Raw genomic sequence first — 21253 nt, 5'->3', positions numbered from 1 at the left:
AGCTGGATCATTAAATTTTGTACAATTGGATTTTTCTATCTCCTAACTTCTATTATCCTCCATTGTGTACCCATATTCCATGTATGAGAGATTCCCCCAGGAGACATAACAAGTCACAAGAAATTACCTGTCCTAATTGTTCATTCTTGCTCATGTAGGATGAAGGTCCTGAGGCCCCAGAATCTGAGGAGGTTGGAGAGTTGTTCTGTGTGCTGGGTTCTGTTTTCCCCCCGTTTCCAACCAGCTATGAAATCTTTCGGTCTTATATCCCTATTCTGTGAACTAAAAGTGGGCTTAGTTATATCTCCCAACTATGATGTTCCACGGTTCTCATCACATAGAAATGACATTGAAAGGTGCTTTGTAAATATTCGTGATACTCAAGACTACACTGCAGAGTCTGTAGCTGCTCGTCTTGTCTCAGCATCTCAGTGTCCCATAATCATTTTAAAGACCTGAAATGAAGTTCAACTATATGCGGAGCAGGTGAAAGGTCTGTTTTTTGTGTGTTATTTTAAAATATATTTTTATTGATTTCAGAGAGGAAGGGAGAGGGAGAGAAAGATAGAAACATCAATGATGAGAGAGAATCATCGATCAGCTGCCTCCTGCACCCAGGCATGTGCCCTGACCGGGAATTGAACCATGACCTCCTTGTTGTAGGTTGATGTTCAATGAAAGGTCTTTGTTTTATTTTCTTTTCACACCATTGCTTACTGTTTCATGACCAGAGGGCACCAAAAGGTTGTCAGTTCAATTCTTGGTCAGGATACGTGCCAGGGTTGCAGGCTCAGTCCCCAGTTCAGGGAGCATGCAGGAGGCGGCTGATGGATGTTTTGCTCTCACAGTGATGTTTCTGTCTCACTCTTTCAAAAAAATCAGTAAAAAATCTTTGTTTAAAAATATTCTACTGCCGAAACCGGTTTGGCTCAGTGGATAGAGCGTCGGCCTGCGGACTGAAAGGTCCCAGGTTCGATTCCGGTCAAGGGCATGTACCTGGGTTGCGGGCACATCCCCAGTAGGAGATGTGCAGGAGGCAGCTGATCGATGTTTCTCTCTCATCGATGTTTCTAACTCTCTATCTCTCTCCCTTCCTCTCTGTAAAAAATCAATAAAATATATTTAAAAAAAAAAAATAAAAATATTCTACCATGTGGTATGATTGGGGGGAAGTGGGTCCTCCCTATTTGAAGATGGATTAAATGGGATACATTTGCATGGGAGGCCTGTGTGACAGGTCATAGCTGCAGTGAGGATTCTAACCCGGTGCTTCAGAGCTGCAAAGATAGACCTGTACTCTGTGTGTTGGCTTCCTTTGTAAATCTCCGAACTTACTTAATGCCATTTAAATATTCTGAGAAGGGCCCATAGGACTCATTAGACTGCCAGAGGGATCCATATCCTATATAATAAAGAGCTAATATGCTAATTAGACTGGACGGTGGGCCGACCTTCCGGAACAACCAGTAGGCAGGGGCCGCGAGGCAGCCGAGCTGCAAGGGCCGAGCCCCTTGCACAAATTTCGTGCATTGGGCCTCTAGTACAAAAAATGAAAAACCCAAAAAACCACAACAAAAACCTCAGAACCCCTGTATGTAGAATTAAAGCAAACAGGTAAGTCATGGTTGGAGCAAGCCATTTAGAAAAGTCCCTGAAGAGCTCTTGGATACAAGAAGTCTTACCCAGATTTTTTCTTGGACTTGAGTTTCGGTTTGTTTCCTTTTTAAAAAATACTTTTTTATTGATTTGGGAGAGAGACAGAAACATCAATGATGAGAGAGAATCTTTGATCGGCTGCCAGTGTGGGGGATCGAGCCTGCACCTGGGCATGTGCTCTGACCCGGAATCAAACCGTGACCTCCGGGTTCATAGATGGACGCTCAGCCACTGAGCCACGCCAGCCAGGCTTTGGCTTAAGTTTGTTTTTGTTTTTTTGTGGGCGCCAGGACCAACGATCACCAGCTGCCCAAGTACCAAAAAATTATGCTTCCGAAATCTCTCAATGTCGATTCCGCGCGTAGAGCAATCAGGCTGCTCTACGTGTGCCACTCACGACAAAAGCCCTTTTTTTTTGGCTTAAGTTTTTAAGTGGCAGTAGGCAGAGTAGTTTTCCTTCATTCCCCCAAGTTGGTTTCTTTTCAAGGATTCAGACTAGTGAATGAATCCAATTTTAACAGCTGCAGTGTCGTCTTCAGTGTGTTTCAAGCTCATATGGTTCCCTAGTATCAACATTGCTGGTAGCAGCCTCAGTGTGAATGTGTGCTTCTGGCAAAGGGTGTATTTTCATTTTAATTGACACGTTCTCCTAGATACTAAATCTTGCTGCCAAGAGCCGTCCTCACTGGTAGTTGTAAAAATGCTAAGTCCATCCTTCACCGCCCCTGTCAACATAAATGCAAGCTTCGCCTCCCCTCAGAGGAGTTCAGAGGAATAATTTGCTTAGTGGTCTGTTTGGGAAGATGTTTTCAGCCAGACGTTACATGGACCCACCCAACTGCAAAGATGTTTATTGTCTAAAGCAAGATCCGCTGCCTGTTTTATTATGAAACAAATAGCAGTTGAAATGAGAATTTTAGGATTGCTCACTTGTTGTAGATTCTATGGTAGAGGAGTAGCAGCAATAAAATCATTAATACTCCAAGCTTACTTAGAAAGTGTCCTGTATAGCTGAGAAACAGTTACCTATAGATAAAGGGAACTCGGTCTTTTGGGGGGCAGAGGGGTAGTCTGCTTAATAAAATGATTGTTCTATATGTGCCTTCAAAACTAACACCTCTATTCAGTGATCTGGATGTCTGAGCTAAGGCACATAGAGAGAGGTCTGCTAGTAAAAAGGGGCGGTAGGGTTATCAGGGTTTTGTTTTTAATTGATTTTTGCTGTTTTGCTTGGGCTAGTTCATCAAAAAACCTGGTATTGATTGTCATGAATGGCAGCGTTCACATAGGATTTCTTTCTGTGACTCTAACCACAGAGCCTTTCTGTGCCTTCCCTGCAGTTAGGTCTGTGATCATCAGGAGAGCCCCGTGAAGTAGTAGAGGAGTTCCCTTCACTTTACAGGTGAGGGACTGAGGCCTGAGAAATGAAATGTTTACGTTTTACAGTGAGTTGCAGAACCGGTCCTGAAGCCTGGGTCTTCTGGCTCCTGGCCTCGGGCTCTTTAAACTCACTGGCTACCCTGCTTTGAAAAGAATGTGAGAGAGACCGTCCAGGCATGTATACCTCACCTCCCAGGGAGCACGCATTCATTCCCCATCTCATGGTGTCGTGACCGGACATTTTCTGCTCAAAATCGCCCAGATTCCAAGCCTGTTCGTGGAAGATACACGTGGGAAATGATGGAGATTAGAAGAGCCCGCAGTCCTTGAGGTTTTCTTTGATGATAATATCTGTAACTGCGTCAAAGACAAATTTGACGTTTTGCGTGTCCGTAGCGCAGGTCATGTGACTGTAGATTTCTTTGACATCTTTTCGCATGTTGAGGTCAAGGAACTGGCTCTTGATATAATTCCCTGCATCCTCATAGGAGTTGTTCCCTGGTTTTCCAGAAAAACAGTGAAGAAATGGGATAAATTAACCCTTAGTTGCTCACTTACTTTTTAGGTGACTGACCCTCAGAGTGTTACGAGTGAAAACAAACGCCGTTTTGAAGGGAAGGCCCCTCCTGTACTGCACTCCAGTGTTTCTCACTTGAGTTGAGCAAAGAAATCGAGGTGAGAGGTGCCTATGTCTCCACCCTTGGTTTCTGGTAGATTCCGTTGGAATAGGCAGTCGGTGGCTCTCCTGCATCTGACATCTGCTCTGTTCCAGAGACACCTGAATGTAAACCTAGCTCTATCCACTGAGCTAACCAGCTAGGGCGACGATTCTTTCTCGTCATTGAGGTTTCTAACCCTCCCTTCCTCTCCCTTCCTCTCTCAAAGCAGTAAAAAATAAACTTGAACAACCTGGAACTGGATGCCCAAGTTTCTCAGCTGAGACAGCCAAGTGTCACTTGGACATCACAGAGCTCCCAAGAGGAAGGGAGAGCTAAGGGAGAAGGAGTCATCAACTTGGCACAAGCAGCGGGGTTTACTGAGTGCTCCTCAGAGACAAGTTCCTTCCTGTCTCCTTGGTGTGGGGAATGGCACCACCAGTCATCACTGAGAAAGCCTTACCCTGTCCCCAGCCCTGACACTTACCATCATACTCTGGGAAGCAAATGCTGAGATGCACCTTCTTGATTTTTTCCTCAAAGAGGTCCTTCTTGTTGAGAAAGAGGACAATGGACGTGGCCGCGAAGAACTTGTGGTTGCAGATGCTGTTGAACAGGTGCAAGGACTCATGCATACGATTCTAGGGGAGGAAATACAGCAGAGACACCAGGCTGGGCTTATGGGATGGGTGTGTGCCTCCTGCTCTGGGAGACACGAGTGCCAAAGGCCAAAAGCAAGATAGGGAACAGCTTCTCTCTCTAGAACAGCCAACAGACTCTGGCTTCCTCCTGCTCTTATCATCACGCTTTTCTGGGTCTGTCTATCTCGTAGGGTTATTACACAGGTTAAATGAGGTCATGTATGGAACGTGCCCGTGATCGTGAAGGCCATGAATGTCACACAGGTCTTTGGGAGCCAGGGCACTCTAAGGATTGTGACATCCGCACGCGCTACTGACCCAGGGTTGAGACTGGGCCCTTGTTAGCATGTGCCCATTTGCGTCTCCAGGATGGTTTTGATGGGCTTCTGTGATGGGGTCCCGGGTCTCAGTTTGGGCAGAAATGTAAATGGTGCCGAACGCTGAGGGCGGGAGAGCCCGGTGCCACACCACAAGCACTTAATGCCATTTCCTTCTCTGAGTGCCACTTTGAGCGAGGAGAACGGGGGCTGTGTATCTGCAGAGCCCAGAGGGGGCCCGGGCCAGCCTGGTCTCGGGGAGCAGGCCATTGGGGTTTTGAAGGATGCTCTTAGCTAAATTGGCTCCATCTTTTCATCTAATGAGAAAGAAAACAAACGTAACGTGCAGCCTTTTGTCATTGCTAAGACTCCTGCAAAACCCTGTCAGACCTCGTAGACTTGAAGAGGTCTTGGGAAATGAGCGGCCCCGTGAGACGTTTCGCTAGAAGGTATCTAGGGTGCCCGGATGGAACGTGATCTAAGGAGAAGGGAGAGAACCTGGAGCAGGGCTAAGAGGCCACTCACCACCTCATCATCTTCCACCAGCACCATGTCGTAGGCGCTGAGGGCCGCACAGAAAATGATGCACGTGACTCCCTCAAAGCAGTGGATCCACTTCTTCCTCTCCGACCTCTGCCCTCCCACATCGAACATCCTGAGGGCGGAAAGCTGTCCTCCAGGCATGTGCGGGGGTGGCCCCCAGGTCTGGTGTCCACCCCCAGGGAGGCGGCAGGTGGCAGTGAGAGGGCCAGGGAAGGACACTGATTCAGGTGGGCTTTAGTGAAGGTCAGGACGCCCGCCCGTGCCCTCTGATGTCAGAGGTGCTTTCAGGGTACCACGTTCTCACCTGAAGTTCAAGTCTTTGACGGAAAACTTGGTCTCGATGATGCCTGTGGTTTTGACTCTGGATCGTAGCACATCTTGCTCATTGGGGAGGTAGTCGGGGGCCGTAATCCGGTCTAATTGGTTCAGGTAGCTAGAGAAAAGTGGTTGGCATCGGTGACATTACATTTTCACAGCGAAAGCCAAGAAAGGTCAAGAATCTTACCCAAAGGCATACAACTGACTTGGCGGTAGAACCAGGACTAGAATCCAGTTGTTAAAGCCAGGGTTCTTCCCTTCAGGTCCTCGGGTCTCCTCACAAGAGACAGTGTGGCGTGGGCTGGGGGCCGCGTCCGTTTGAGGCAGCAGTTCCGCCCCATTGAAGTCACGTCAGGTAACTTCCATGCATTTCCCCTGGCTAAAGGGTTTTCTAGACTCCCAAATGAGGTTTGGTGGTTTTAAAGGTGCCAGGAGTTCCATCAAAAACATAGGAGTGGGTTAAGAAACTAGCACATGTGAGACGCGAGTCACTGCAACGTTTACATCCTGAATCGAGTTGGGGGAACCGTTGACATATTGGGGAAACTTGAATGAACACTGACTTGGCTACTTGATGACATTAAGGAATTTTAAATATTTAGTTGTAGTGATTATGTTGTGATTTGTTTTTAAAAAGAGCCCTTATTTTTAGAGATACATAATGAAATGTTTAGGATGAAATGATAGGATATCTGGGATTTGCTTCAATATAATCCAGTGGGGGATGAAGATAAAATGAAATAAGAGTGGCCATGAGTTGATAACAGTGAAAGCCTGGTGATGCGTTGTATATTCTACTTTTGTATATGTTTGCCAGTTACCATTTTTTTTAAAGTTCAAAAAAGAAGGTGGTGGCAGGAGGAAGGCAGATGTGAAGGGACCGAGAGAAAGAGAGAAGGAAAGTTAACACCGGTTCCTACTGTATGCCAGGAATTTTACATTCTCATTTGAACCTGGCTGGTGTGGCTCAGTAGTTGAGTGTTGACCCATGAACCAGGAGGTCACGGTTTGATTCCTGGTCAGGACACATGCCCAGGTTGGGGGTTTGATCTCCAGTGTGGGGCGTGCAGAAGGCAGCCGATCCATGCTTCTCTCTCATCATTGATGTTCTATCTCTCCCTCTGCCTTCCTCTCTGAAATAAGTAATAAATAAATAAATTAAGCAGTAGGGAGCGTGGGAGCTGTGGCCCATGTCCTGACCTAAAGGCATTCAGTTCCGAGCACAAGTAAAATACCACTGAGGCCCAACAGGCAACAAGCCAAGTTCAGTCCCTGGGTCTCCCAGCTTTCAGTGCCTGGAACTTCAGGCCAGTGTGATGTCTCCTAGAAGGTGACGGACGCCTCATCCCGCCCCGTCCCCCGCGAGCCTTACTAGGCCGCCGAGTCGTTGAGCTGGTACTCCGCCGCTCTGTCGAAGCAGGCTTGCACCCCGCCGTCCTGCCACAGCCTCCTGATCACCTCCACCAGCTCGGGGGGCATGGTGCCCTCCTCCAGGGAGTCGGCCAGGTTGTTGAGCTGCCGCCCGTCATCCTGTAAGGCAGAACCCTGGCTGAGAACCACAGGGAGTCCTGGCTTCCCAGGAGGCCTCTGGGAATTCTGCTGGAAGGGCAGCACTTGGCATCGCTCCCACAGCCTCCTGAGCCGGAGGCAGTGTCCAGGGGAGAGTACACCTAAGAAAACACTAATTTCTGAGTGGGCTTCCGAGATGCAGAGGGTGGCCACGCACCCAGTCCTGGGGTGCCCACCGGAGGGCAGAGGGTCCAGGGGCTTCCTCTGGGTGTCTCCATCCTCCACCCTTAGGCCAGAGCATGCGCCCCAGCACGTGCCCTCTGCTTCGTGGAGACCGCGCATTCGCAGAGCAGACTGACGGAGAGGTGGGCACGACGGAAGGCAGCGACCTGTCACCTTTGTGAGGTGTAGGAAAAGGCCAACCCTGGAACGAGGGATCGAGCTTGTAACAGTCCCACGGCCGGGCGAGGAGCCCAAGGAGCTATTTAAATGGTAAAGTAAGGCAAAGAACATTTATGGTAAAGGTAGGGATTGCAGCCCAGCCGGCCTGGCTCAGGGGTTGAGTGTTGACCTAGGAACCAGGAGGTCACGGTTCGATTCCCGGTCACGGCACATGCCCTGGTGGTGGGCTCCATCCCCAGTGTGAGGCCTGCAGGAGGCAGCCAATCAATCATTCTCATCATGGATGTTTCTCTCTCTCTCCCTTACCCTCTGAAATCAATAAAAACACATTTTAAAAAAAGGCAGAATTGCATGCTTCTCCAGATGTGCACCCGCCTTCCGAACTAAAAAGATTGGAAACTCAGCAGGTGGGATTCTAGTTACGCCAACTTTTCGGACCTGTGGTTCCTCCCAGCCTGTTGGCCGCTGGTCTGCTCCTTGTTAGCCTACCTCCCCCTTCCAGGCTTACCCCCATCCCGTCCGGCACGTACCGCACAGCTCAGCTGGGCATAGTCGATGCCCAAGGTGGACATGGCGCGGACGATGGCCAGGATGGACTGCAGCACGTTGCCGTAGATGACGGACTTGTACTCCAGGCATTCCTCCGGCGAGTAGCCGTCCTGGTGAATGATCCTGCAGGGAGTGCGCCCGGCCCTCAGCGGGGCCTGAGCAGCCAGGCCTAGGGGCTGCGGATCTGGGAGGCTCTACAGCAGTGGTTCCCAGCATGGGCACACGCCCCACAGGGGGGCAATTCGAGAATGGGCTATTCACAGTGAATTTTTCATTTCTTATGGTTCTAGGGGCCTCATATACAGTATATAAATATATATATATTGTGCCCTGGCCGGTTTGGCTCAGTGGATAGAGTGTCAGCCTGCAGACTGAAGGGTCCCAGGTTTGATTCTGGTCAAGGCCACATGCCTGGCTTGCGGGCTCGATCCCCAGTAAGGGGCGTGCAGGAGGCAGCCAATCAGTGATTCTCTCTCATCATTGATGTTTCTATCTCTCTCCCTTCCTCTCTAAAATCAATAAAAATATATAAAATATATGTATATATAGTATTGTGATATATTTATGCATTTCAGTTCTCTATTATATGTTTTGAAACTTTGCTATTTTTTCATATCAGTTCATTTTTTTAAAACAATTTTTAGGGCCTTCTTCCTCAGTACTTCAGCTGTCCTTTTGTTCTTTTATTTTTGTCTTTCATGGGTGTCATGTTCTTTGGAAACTTGTTTAGACCAAGTGAATGGCCTTTTAGGCTTCTTCCACGTGAGTAGGATTCACTTTTTGAATAGTAAGAATTCGATGTCGGGAGGGTTCGGGGGGCATCAGGGTTTTAGAGATGATTAGGTGGGGCGTGGCCAGAAAAGGCTGGGAACCACTGCTCTAAAGGTTCATAAGAACCTGATCTCTGTTCCAAAGTGGAGAGTTAGAGGCAAGGGGTGCAGAGGAGGGGCGTGGGTCCCTTCTATTCTTGACATCAGGGTTCCTTAAGGCCCAGGCGCCCCTCCTCCCCTCGGCCGGCTCTGCCACTCCCTCGCCCACCCGGTCCTTCGGGGCTTCGCTCACTCACTTCATCTGCTTGACGATGGTGCTCTTCCCCGACTCCCCGGCCCCTGCGGGAGAAGTGCTCTTGCTCCAGATGTGCACCCGGCCCCCCCCTCCTCTATCCGCCCCCTCTTCGGGGCACAGCACGGGGAGGAGGGCCTGCCAGGCTGAGCTCAGGCCATGCACAGTGGGGTCCTCGGCTCTGCATGGTGGGCGTCTGGGCTGGGGCTTCTTGGTTGGGGAGGGGTCTCCCGAGCATTGAGAGTGTCCAGCAGGGTTCCTGGCCACCACCCGCTGGCCGTCAGTGGCACTCCATGCTGACAGTCGTGACAGCCACATGTGCCACCAGACATTTCCAGATGTCTCCATGGGCGGGGGGGCGGGGGCGGGGGCAGCCTCCTTGAACCCGAAGAATCGGGGAATTCCTTGACCACCCTCTTCTCTCCGACCCTTTCACTCAGGAGCGAGAACTCGGGCAGGATTGGAGGGAGCTGGATCCCTTCACTGAAATGCTGTTTTTTTCCATTGTGGTGTTTCCTTTATTGACAAAAATTCCCTAATATCCTCCTTCACGCTCCGCTCTCCCTCCATCGACACCCACAACCCTCCGGCCCTCCCCCAGCCTGGGCTGCTGGCTCTAGTCTAAGTGGCTTATCCTGAAGGTGGAAGAAACTGATTAGGCTTAAAAGATCCCAGCTGGCCACGCTCTTCCCCCGCCTCCCTCCTCGGGGCCCAGGGACAGAGGTGTGCTCCTCCAGGGTGGCCCCAGGGCCAGCCACACGCCCGCAGGGTGGGGCGGGCCTGGGCTTGCACACCCGCCCAGCTCCCTCCGCACAGCCCCACCCGGGCGGCCACTGTGGTTTTCCTGAGCCAGGTGGCCGAGCTCTACTGTCTTGGTTCTATTTACAGCTGCGACTAGTGTCTGACTGACCACCCAGGTGCTGGCTCTCCAGCCCAAACCCCTCATCTGCTCAGGAGCTCCTCAGGGTAGGAGCCTCCAGCTGAAGGCCCGGCCTCCCCTCGGGGCACCTGCTCCTGCTGTTTTTACCAAGAGCGAGAAGGAGCCGGGCCTCAGCCAGTGGGCCCATCCCTGCGCCTACATGACACCGATGGTACACAAGGCAGGCCTTGCACGTCCGCCATCCTCCGAGTCCTCTGGCTGCGTGTGGGGCCCCGTCCGCAAGCCCCGGGTGCATGGTATGGCCAAGCCCCGAGGTGTTGGGTTCGGTTAGGTTCAGAGATGGGCGGGGCCATCCTGGCCCTGGTTCTGCTCCTGGTCCAAGGACTAGCAGAACCATCCCAGCGGAGCTTTGGCACCTGCATCTAGAGCTCCTGACCCCCCAGCCCGAGACTGGAATGGGAGCGGGACAGGGACCGGCCTGTCCTCCCCCTGCCTGTGGGGTGGGCTGGAGCCCATCTCCAGCTAAGCTGGACTGAGCGGGCCTTCTCCTTCCCCGGCTCATCTCCCCACCACCTCACCCAGCAGCAGCAGCTTGACGGTCTTGGCCTCCTTGTCTGCGTCCTCCTGCAGCTTCCGTTCCAGCTCCTTGGACCGCTTGGCCAGCTGTCTGTCCTCAGCACTGACTCCGCTCCCCATCGCCTGCTGTCTCCTCCGGTGGCTTCTCCTCTAGGGTCTCCGGGTCTGGGAGGAGGAAGGTAAGGGAGCAGTAAACTGGGGTGGAGTGTCAGATCCGCAGGCCTGAGAGGCGGGTCTGCAGGGGCCTGGGGAGGGAGCCCGCTCCACGTCTTGTCCCTGCCCCAGCTGGAGAGCTGCTTAGTCTGGGGATTGCGGCCTTTACATCCAGCGCTGTGATGGCCAAGCCAATTAAGAGCTCAGTATGACAAAGGGCAAAGACTCCGTGTTTCTGTGACCAGGGAGGTGGCCTGCTGGGTTTGGACACAGGAGAACAGGGTGCGGGTGCTGGGGATCTGGAGTGAGATAGCGACTGCCCCTCCTTTTCAGGGGCTGACCCCCTAAAAGTCTCTTTCACAGAGATTCTGGGTCTTATTTCAAGGCACCGAAGCACACCCCTCTGTCCTCCATCACCGCAGGCGGCCCTGGCGAGGGCTTTTTGTTTGGGGTGCTGCCTTTCCTTGGGAAGATTAGAAATGTTTTTTCCAGCCCGGCTGGCGTGGCTCAGTGGTTGAGCCTTGATCTATGAACCAGGAGGCCAAGGTTTGGTTCGATTCCAGGTCAGGGCACATGCCCAGGTTATGAGCTCAATCCCCGGTGGGAGGCATGCAGGAGGCAGCCGATCAATGATTCTCTCTCATCATTGATGTTTCTCTCTCCCTCTCCCTTCCTCTCTGTAATCAATAAAAATACATTAAAAATAAAAAAGAAATGCAGACACTGAGGCCTTACCCTAGACCTTCTCAGAAGCTCCCTTTTTGGCAGGATCGCAAGTGATTTCAAGGACAGGGAAGTGCCCCCCGGGGAGGCCAGGGCCTCGGTGTTCCCTCGCACCTGCCTAATGATGCGACTCACCTGAGTGCTTGTATTTCATCAGAACCCCGGTGCCACCGATGGGAAGGAGATCATCTGATTTCAAAGATGTTCAAATGTTATACGTTTTTCAAAGGGTGTGCTTTAGGATCCATAAGTTCCAGTAATAATGCCAATTCCAGAGCCTGAGCAACTGTATTTTACACTAATATAAGGAGTTATCGCCGAAACCGGTTTGGCTCCCTGATCCAGAACAGTGGTTCTCAACTTTTGGTGTGCATTGGAGTTGACGTAAAGAGCTTTTTAAAATAAAAAACCCCAGTGGGAGATGTGCAGGAGGCAGCTGGTCGATGTTTCTCTCTCATCGATGTTTCTAACTCTCTATCTCTCTCCCTTCCTCTCTGTAAAAAATCAATAAAATATATTTAAAAAAAAAAAAAAAAAGGAGTTATCGTCATCCTGCATGCCCGCCACCCCCATCCCCCCACTCTCCCCACTGGGGATCGAGCCCGCAATCTGGCCATGTGCCCTGACCGGAAATTGAGCCTTGACCTCCTGGTTCATAGGTTGACGCTCAACCACTGAGCCACGCCGGCTGGGCCGGGCATGAAGATCTTTAAATTTTCTCTATGATTCTAATGTGCAGCCAAAGCAGGGAACCATTGAGCTCAAAGGATTTCACTTTCTCTGTCCTTTTAGAGCTGGGACAGTGCAGCGGTGGCCTGTGGGACTGAGAGAGGGGGAGGTAGGACCTCGGTCTCCCACCTGCCAGGAACCCTGAGCACCTGCCGACCATCTTGCTCCTCCTGCCGCCCTGCAGCTGCGTATCTGGGGATCTGAGAAGCACTGGGCCTGGGCCCAGACTCTCGGGGCTGATGGAGAACTAGGCAGCCACCACGGTGCCGTCCACGGTGACCGTGTTTTCCCAGTCAAAAATGGACACGTGCTCAGCGACAAGGGAAAACAGGAGAGTGCCCTTGAAATGGTGACTGTCCTGGAATCTTGGCTATAAGGTTTCAGTAATACCTGCCCTAGCCTACCAACAATATTGGTAACTTACACCGGGGCCAGAGCTGTGCTGTGCCCTGCACTATTCACAGCAAGGAGCAGCCAGGGACTGTACTAAACAGTTTATGGGGCGCAGATCAATTCATTCTCACAGTAACTTCAAGCTGAGTGCTTTTGTCCCCATTTTACAGGCCGGATAACTGAGACTTGGGGGTTAAGTCACTTGTTCAAGGTCACAAAGCTTAGTAAACAGACATACCACATTCTCTTTCTATTACCCTTGAATAAGCGGCCAAAGAAAGAACACTTGAAAAAAAAAAAAAGAAGAACACGGGCAAAACAGGCAAACGCAGGATCTTAATCACAGCTGCCCGTGCCTTGTTAAAGGAACCTGACTTGTTTCACAACCAGGGAAAATGCTTAGCTTGTTCCTTTTTCAGCTGCCACCTCTGCAAACTTCCGTGCTGCTTCTGCGTGCTTCCTGCTTGCTGGCTCCCCTTCCCCACGACTAAGCTGAGCAGGGGAACTCCTGATCCTCACCTGGTCTGCTTGCACAGACCCGCTACTGCGCATGCACCACGCGGATGCCAGCGGCCTGCCTCGGTCTCCAGCCCCTGTGCCTTCCCTGTGGCAGCTCCTTTATCATCGCATTTGGGTTCAGTGCCCTGGTGGAGTCGTTAGAGCATGTAGGTGCCATTCCCATTTCAGAGGGGAGTGAACAGAAGCAGAGAAAGGTGATCCTCATAGTGCTAATGGCATTGGGGTTTGGGGGTTCCCCAAGATAGAAATCGAGAGGAAACCCCAGGGAAATTTCCAGACAGATTTTATTAAGCTTACACTTGAGCACAAGGGAAGCAGTACGGAGCTGGCTTCATGGCTGGCTCTGTTTGGCCGCTTTTATAAGCTGGGGACAAAGCAGGCTTGTGCAAAAAGAAAGACGGGCTTGCTGGAAAAGGCGGCTTGTGAAGGGTTCAGGGGTGGAATTTAACATGTCAGGGTGGGGTTACTTCCTCCTTCTTTTGGGTTGCTTGGCAACTATCTCTGTCCTGTGCTGTGGGGGCAAGATGGTGGTGTTGCTCATTATCGCCACCGCTGGAAGGTTGCATAGCGGACAAACCTTGATCAACTGAGCATGCTCCAGATGTGGTTTTGACATCGTCTGGCCACCTGGTCTTAACTTGTCTTCCTGGCCATCTGGTATTTTTTCATTCCTGGGCCCAAGTCCTTATCCTGCCTCTTTCCCCCCGGGAGGTTTTATCCTCCTTATTCTGAAGGGATTAGGGTCAGAGGTCTCCGGTGACTGCTTCCTGCTGAGCAAGGGAGGAATACAATTCTCTCGCTGTCTCATTTGAAGAGCAGCGAGGGCTCAGGCCATCCTTGTCCGGGATGGGCTGGCAGCCTGGCATGACCATCAGCTTCATGAACATGGAACTGTTGCCATCTGGAGGAGACAAACTACGAGAAGTTTAAAGAGACAAGGCCCAAATACCAGTGGGAGTAGAAGGACCATCGGGGCACAGAGGGGAAAGCCAGGTAAGTGAAGGCAGGTCACCATGAATGGATTCCCAGATTTGATGTGGATTGTGCTTTTTTTTCTCTTTTTTTAGCAAGATTTTGCATTTATTTTCAGTTTTGAGTGGTTACTTGCAACCAAATGAACAAATGTTTTCAAAATACCGAGAGCTTTATGTTGGGCAGGTCCTCAGTGTTAACACCATTTATTTCTGCTCTGGAGCCTCTCAGCAGCGTTACAGCAGCATTGTGTTCTGAGTGCTGGTGTTCAGGGTATGCTCCTTTTTTTAAAAAATATTTTCATTGACTTCAGAGGGGAAGGGAGGGGACAGAGAGATAGAAACAGTAATGATGAGAGAGAATCATTGATAGGCTGCCTCCCGCACGCCCCCCCACTAGGGATCAAGACTACAACCCGGGCATGTGGTCCCGACCGGAAAGCGAACCATGACTTCCTGGTTCATAGGTCAGAGTTCAACCACTAAGCACACTGGCCGGGCCAGGGTATACTCCTTTTAACCAGGTAGCCTGTTGTGGTGGTTTCTCTGAAGTGTACAGGGTGTTGTCCAGCTGCAGTCTGTAATTGCACGGCTCAGAAAGAAATAGTATTAGTTCTCAGTAATCCCAAGGCAAAGGGTGGGAGGACATTTGGAAACATGCTTGGAGAGTCACGGGCAGATACTGGAGGAATCTGGAAGAATTCAGGACCTAGTCCAGTTTATAAGTCGCACATGAAAGCAAACCCAAACAACAACAAACAGCACTAGGATCTGATATCTACAAAGATATATTACAGTTTCTATTAAAACGTGTGTTTTTTCTCTCTACAATCACCCCCATTTTATCAAAGATAGCCAAGTGAAGACCAATTCACTGTATAAGCCGAGTTTTCATAAATTTGGCCTGGTGTTTTCATAAGTGCAACAAGAATAGCATTTGAGCCCAGCCGGCGTGGCTCAGCAGTTGAGTATCGACCTATAAACCAGGAGGTCACGGTTCAATTCCCGGTCAGGGCACATGCCCGGGTTGCGGGCTCAATCCCGTGTGGGGCATGCAGGAGGCAGCTGATCCATGATTCTCTCTCATCATTGATGTTTCTATCTCTCTCCCTCTCCCTTCCTCTCTGAAATCAATAAAAATGTATTAAAAAAAAAAAAAAGAATAGCATTTGACCATAGGCTCTGTTGCAATCTGCTTTGCTGGACTTTCATGAGCAATCTCCTGACTGAGGTTTAATAGCCTCTCGGGGCTAAGAAGCCAAGCCACACAGCTGCCATCCGCACTTCCCTGCGGTACCCAGCAATGTGGGTGACCTCCTCAGGCTCTCACAGTGCCCTCAGGTTCTTCTTTGCCATTTCCCAGGAAAGCTGCCTTGGTTGTTCACCTGGAAAGACTGCTGGGACCCATGTAAGCAAGGGACCCGGCTGCTTGCCGAGTGGCCTTTACCAGCCTCCAAAGTCAATCTTACATCCTTCCAGCTCTTTGGCGAGATCCAGAGTCTATGTGTGTCTCTTTTAAACATGACATTCCAGTCAAAGCCTCTTCAAAACTTTCCAATTGTGTCCCATTATAAAGAGAACAGATTCCTATAGGATTTATGCCAGCAACCATATTCCCATGAAAATAATGATACTCATTCAGAATTTCCAAACTTCTGTGGGATTAGGTAGAGAGAAAAATATAAATGTTTCACTATTGTCTACAGAGATAGAATTTACCAAACTGTTGTAAGTCATAGGTAGTTTAAGAGAAAACAAGCTTTCTTATACCCGGAAAGCAAAAAGGTTAAAAATCAATATTTCCAACAAAAAGTTATAAAAATTACAATCATTTTCAGTTCATTCAGCCCCATAGAATTAATTCTTGTTTATTTGGTCACCTGCCCGTGTTCCCTAGCGTTCTATAAATCCTCATCCAGTGTAAAGATCTGATCCAAAAATTCTTAGAAACCTGAATTTTAAAATAAGCCAGAGTCCTCTCCATGTATCTTCCTGGAGATGAAATATATTTGCAAAAGCATCAGACTCAACAATGACTGTCATTAAAGGACAAACATGTTCATGAGGTGGTAACAGAACCCAGGGAGGTGTGGGTTGAACTCTGACCCTTTGCCATGTGACAGAGGCAGCCCCCACAGGCTCCCATGGCCAGCTGTCTGCCATGTCCCATGAAAGCCCCCGGAGGAGTGTGTGAAGTCCCCAGGCCCCTGGGAACTTGCTCCAGGGACGCCAGGGAGAGAGCTCGGGGGTCAGAAGGCTCTCACAAAGGAGTGTGAGTGGTCACCAAGAAGCTTAAAAGTCAAACCATTTAAAACAAATAACAGCCCTGACCGGTTTGGCTCAGTGGATAGAGCGTCGGCCTGCAGACTGAAAGGTCCCGGGTTCGATTCCGGTGAAGGGCATGTACCTTGGTTGCGGGCACATCCCCAGTGGGAGGTATGCAGGAGGCAGCTGATCAATGTTTCTCATCGATGTTTCTAACTCTCTCTCTCTCTTCCTCTCTGTAAAAAATCCATAAAATAATTTTAAAAAACAAAAAAAACCCACAAATAACAGAAACAAACAACATATTTCACTCACATGCATACCTGCATTCACCCCCCACCCCACCCCCAAACAGTCAATACTTTCAGGTTTCATTTGCCAGCTTTAGATCAAATCTAAAACCAGTTTCAAGTTAAAAACAAAAGTCTACAGCCTGGTTGAGACACAGACTTAACAAATAACAGATACAGTTCCAGGATCAATTACCTCATTTTCTCACCGTAAAATGAAAGCCCTGTTGGTCAGCCTGCAGGGTCAGCGGGGAGCACGCAGGCCCGGCTCTGGCACAGTCAGCTCAGGAGAACCTGGATGGTCGCCACTAGCCAGGGTCACTCAACTGAGGGCCGAGCGCTCACTCAGGACTACGTCCCTTCATAGTTACCATTTAAAAAAATGTCTTTAAAATATATTTTTATTGATTTCAGAGAAGAAGGGGGGGGGAGAGAGAGAGAGAGAGAGAGCGAGAGAGAGAAGAGAGAAAGCATCACTGATGAGAGAATCATTGATCAGGCCTCCCACAATTCCCCACTGGGGATTAAGCCCACAACCTGGGCACGTGCTCTCAACGGGAATCAAACCTGGACCCTTCAGTCTGCAGGCTGACGCTCTATCCACTGAGCCAAACCAGCTAGGGCCATCGTTACCATTCTTTTTGATCCCCAAGAGAATACTGGGGCCAGACCACATTGCAAAAGCAAACCAATACTGAATTTTCTTAGTGTTGAAGAGAGTAGCCCAGCAAGTAGCCAGGGTGTCAGTAAGTCCATCTCTTTGTGTGGAAACAGGTACACAAACAGAACACAAAACAGTGTGTTCTCTAACCTGAGACCCTGTGGGCGGACAGAGGGGAGCAATCTGTCTGCCCACCAGTATAACTACAGGGGGACTTGAACACACTTTCAGGAACGCAAGGACAAGACAAAACAATCACCAGGGGAGAGAAAAGGACAAACTGGCCAGAGGAGCGGCCTGGGAGCATCGGAGACAGACTCAAAGGCCCAGGTTTGACCCCTCGTGACTTGTGCTCTGGCTCTGTCCTGCTGCTGTAGGGACACGAGGGGTCCCGCTGAGTTGCCACGAAATGTTACCGGTGTTGAGGTTCTCAGATTCCCCAAGACAGAAATTGGGAGGAAACCCCAGAGAAATGTTCAGACAGATTTTATTAAGATCATGCTCGAGCACAGGGGAGGCAGCACAGAGGAAAGGGAGGCCCTCTGACCTGGCTCCAGGCTGGCTCTTCGTGGCCAAACCCGACCAGCTGTGCAGGAGGAACAGTGGTTTTCACATCTTCTGACCACGGGCTCCACTTGGCTTCCGGGCCACTCGGTATTTTTCCATTCCCAGGCCCACGTCCCTGTACGGCCTCAACATCAATAAACGACTTAGCATCAGAATCAGCTAGCGCTCAGGTGTCCTAGTTCACAGCCCTTATACAAATCTTTTTCAGTGAAAAAAAGAACCACCATTTCCGAATGAATTTGACCCTGTTTCCTGAGCTGAGGGGCGATCTCAGGATCTTCTTACACCCCGTGGTGGGGACTTGAGTCCAGCTTTTCCCAGTTGGAGTGGGACAGGGGAGAGAGAGATGAAGAATGGGGAACTGCCTTCAGGTCCACAGGCAGAGGTGGGGTAAACTCACAGAGAAACAACTTGATTGAAGGAAAACTGCAAGCGCTGGAGAACTCAGAGCTGTTGCAAGCTAGTCTCCACCGCGGGAGGAAAGACAGCAATTCACAGCGCGGATGGTCCGACAGCAGGAGGAAGGAGGGAGTGATGGTAAAGCGAACAGAACACAGTGGAAATGGGGGACAGGCATTTCCGGGAGAGGAGAGAGCGTGAGAAAGGGAAGGCGTGAGGCCCAGGGTACACCGTGTGCTCAGAGAAGCCTGGGAAAGCCCTCGCCGGTCTGGCTCAGTGGATAGAGTGTTGGCCTGCAGACTGAAGGGTCCTGGGTTCGGTTCATCCCTAGTCGGGGCTGTGCAGAGGCAGCTGATCATCACTGATGTTTCTATCTCTTTCTCCCTCTCCCTTCCTCTCTGAAATCAATAAAAAAAATTTTTTTTTTTTTAAAAAAAAGAGAGAAGCCTAGGAGGTCTGATGTGACTGGATGGAGGAAAAGAGTGAGGTGGAGGGGAGGCTGGGAGCTTCGGACAGGAAAGGGAAATTGGGGCTAGCCAGTGAGGGCTTGAAGGACAAAGTGTTTGGCTAAAACTCGTGGGAGACTTATAAACAAGCGCAAATGGACACAGCTGCGAGGTGCCATAAACAATGCTGGGTGCCTGGGATGGGGGTGGGCAGCTGCTGGGACAAGCTGGGAAACTGGAGCTGAATAGCTTGGTTCCAGAAGGATCTAGGCATAGAGTATGGTTTGAGAGATGGTGCTGGCCCAGGATCTTCTTGAGGCCGAACGTGTTCTCTGCCGAGTCTCATATCTGCAGAGGGTGGTCAGCCCAGACGGAAGGCTGACGTCACACTGAGCTCAGGCCAGACGGAGCTCAGAGAAGCAGGTCTTGGGGGAATGAAGGAGCACACCGTCAGGGGGGCCTGGGGCTTGGCAGGCCATGTAAGGAGCCATCTGGTGAACGGGCTAGGAGGGGAGGAAGCTGTGTTTAGAGCTGGGGTGAGATCCCAGAGGTGCCAAGACAACATTGACGCCCCAACATGAAAAAAGCCCAGGCCATCGGGGATGGCTCACTCCTTCACTTCCCAAACTCTATTCCACGCAGACAGGGACATCCCACGGAGATTCTTGCTGGTGTGTGTAGGTGGGGAGATTGATGCTTAGCTGTAATCAGGGCAGACTTCCTAGCAGAGACAGCTCACCAGATGGCCTGGAAATGGGGAGGGTGACAGGGTGAAGGGTGTGTTGCACGTGGGACTAGGGAGGAGCGTGAAGGGACTAGTGAACCGGTTTGCCTGGGTAGGTGGAGGCAGGGATTGTAAACTATGGGCTGCTTAGGTAGGTAGGTCTGGATTAAGGGGGAATCCTAAAGAGACCTGGCCCAATGCAAGGCACCACCCCTTAAAACTATGTCGAAATTTGCATTGTATCAGAATATAGTTGGCATTCTACGGGGTTACCTGGTGCTTGATTTTTAATTTTAAAACGTATTTTACTATTTATTGTTGGGAGCCCAACAGCCTTGAAATGCTAAGGGCTCCAAGACCAGTTTAGTCTGGGGTTGAGACTCAGGAGTGTCCGTTGGGAGTGGGGGATGGAGGCTGTTAAAGATCGTTACAGACTTGGTTTTTATTCCCTTTCCCTTGATTATAAAAGTAATGAATATGATCATTTTTAAATGCAGATAAGTAGAAAGAAGAAAATAAATACAAGCCATAATTCTGCCACTCACAGGGAATCATTTGTGAATGTTTTGGTGCGTTTATTTCCTATGTCACGCAATTAGGGCCATACCATGTGCACCGATTTTAACATCCATTTTTTCATTTCACTTTACATTGCACACATTTCCAGCTGGGTAAGACATTCTCCGAGAAGCATTTGTAATGGCTGTATTTCACTGTATGTCTGTGACCTATTTGAACATCCCTACTGTCCCGCCTTTAAGTGGCCAGCCCTTCGTGTGATAACCATTGCAGTGACTAACAACTTCATGCATGTTTTTCTGACAGCTCTTTTTATTATTTAAAAATATATATATATATATATATATATATATATATATTTATTAATTTCAGAGAGGGATAGAGAGACAGAGACATCAATGATGCCTTCTACTGGGGCATGTGCCCTGCCTGGAAACCCGATCTGCGGGTTCATAGGTCGATGCTCAACCCTCAACCACTGAGCCACACCGGCCAGGCACTGGCAGCTCTTTTTAGAAGCACAATCCCCTGGAAAAGGAGATTACTGGGTCAAACAAATGAATTTTTAAAAGGTTCTTGATCTTACATTACGAAATGGCTTTCAGAAGATTCCGTCAATGTTTATGCCCCCAGCAGTGTATGTATGTCTCTCGGCTCAGTAACTACTCTTGCTACGTCAGGACTTCCCCCCTTCACCTTTCCTGATTCAGTGGGTGAAGTGCTCTCTCCTGGTCCTATTTTTAGTCGTATTGATTCTTTGTGAGGTGAGCTTTCTCCCCCATGTGTACTGAGGCCTTTTTTTTTGTTTGTTTGTCCAGCGTGGGGAGCAGTAGGCAGGGGTCAGCGGAAGTGAGGCCAGTTGCAGGCAGCTAGGTTCAGTGTCCAGCCTGCAGCCTGCACAGAGATGGGGCGGCAGAGTCTGGGAAGGAATTTGGCTGTGGGGGTGGTGAGAACTGGGAGGAGCTGGACAAGCAGCTTTAGTACAACTGGGTGTGGGGGGCAAAGGGCTCCCACAAGGTGGAGAAATCGGAAAAAGACAATTGCCTCTAATACACTTAATTACGCCCAGTGACGTCCTGGGCGTAAGTCCCTTTAGGTAGGACTCTGGGCCAGTTGGGAGTGAGGGTGCTGGTTGGGGGTGGGGGGGTGTCTGTAGTTCCCCAAACAGCCCAAGTCTACTTGTATGTGGGCTGCGAGGTGAATCAACCCGTGGGAGTGTTAACAGGGAACCAACGCCAAGGCCAAAGCCATAAAACACAAATATTAACGGGGTAGTAACTGCAGGCCAGGCCCTGTGCTAAGCGCTTACATCAGCTCGTTTATCCCAACCACCAGCCTAGAAAGCGGGGTCCCTTCCCCTCGCTCTACAGACGAAAATAGTTCAGCTAAGTTAAGTCACTTCCCG

General features: G+C 50.1%; 1 protein-coding gene and 1 non-coding gene across 2 annotated transcripts; both read right to left on the bottom strand.

The window, feature by feature from the left end:
• Nucleotides 1-1935: 1935 nt before the first annotated feature.
• Nucleotides 1936-2069, bottom strand: LOC111826781. The gene has a single exon (XR_002830180.1). It is a non-coding gene; the product is annotated as a U11 spliceosomal RNA (small nuclear RNA).
• A 1186-nt stretch (nucleotides 2070-3255) lies between these two features.
• GNAT2 (G protein subunit alpha transducin 2) lies at nucleotides 3256-10642 on the bottom strand. Its single transcript, XM_006092580.3, has 8 exons — nucleotides 10492-10642; nucleotides 9038-9080; nucleotides 7953-8094; nucleotides 6884-7041; nucleotides 5498-5626; nucleotides 5176-5305; nucleotides 4180-4333; nucleotides 3256-3534 (listed from the first exon to the last, which is right to left on the bottom strand). Exons 1-8 carry the CDS (start codon nucleotides 10607-10609, stop codon nucleotides 3344-3346), a joined length of 1065 nt encoding a protein of 354 aa, XP_006092642.1. The 5' UTR covers nucleotides 10610-10642; the 3' UTR covers nucleotides 3256-3343.
• Nucleotides 10643-21253: the final 10611 nt, after the last annotated feature.

This window comes from Myotis lucifugus, unplaced genomic scaffold, assembly GCF_000147115.1.
Source record: "Myotis lucifugus unplaced genomic scaffold, Myoluc2.0 scaffold_101, whole genome shotgun sequence".
NCBI classification, from domain to species: Eukaryota; Metazoa; Chordata; class Mammalia; order Chiroptera; family Vespertilionidae; genus Myotis; species Myotis lucifugus.
Note: the sequence above shows the minus strand (reverse complement) of the source record. Positions and strands in the feature narration are given on the sequence as shown.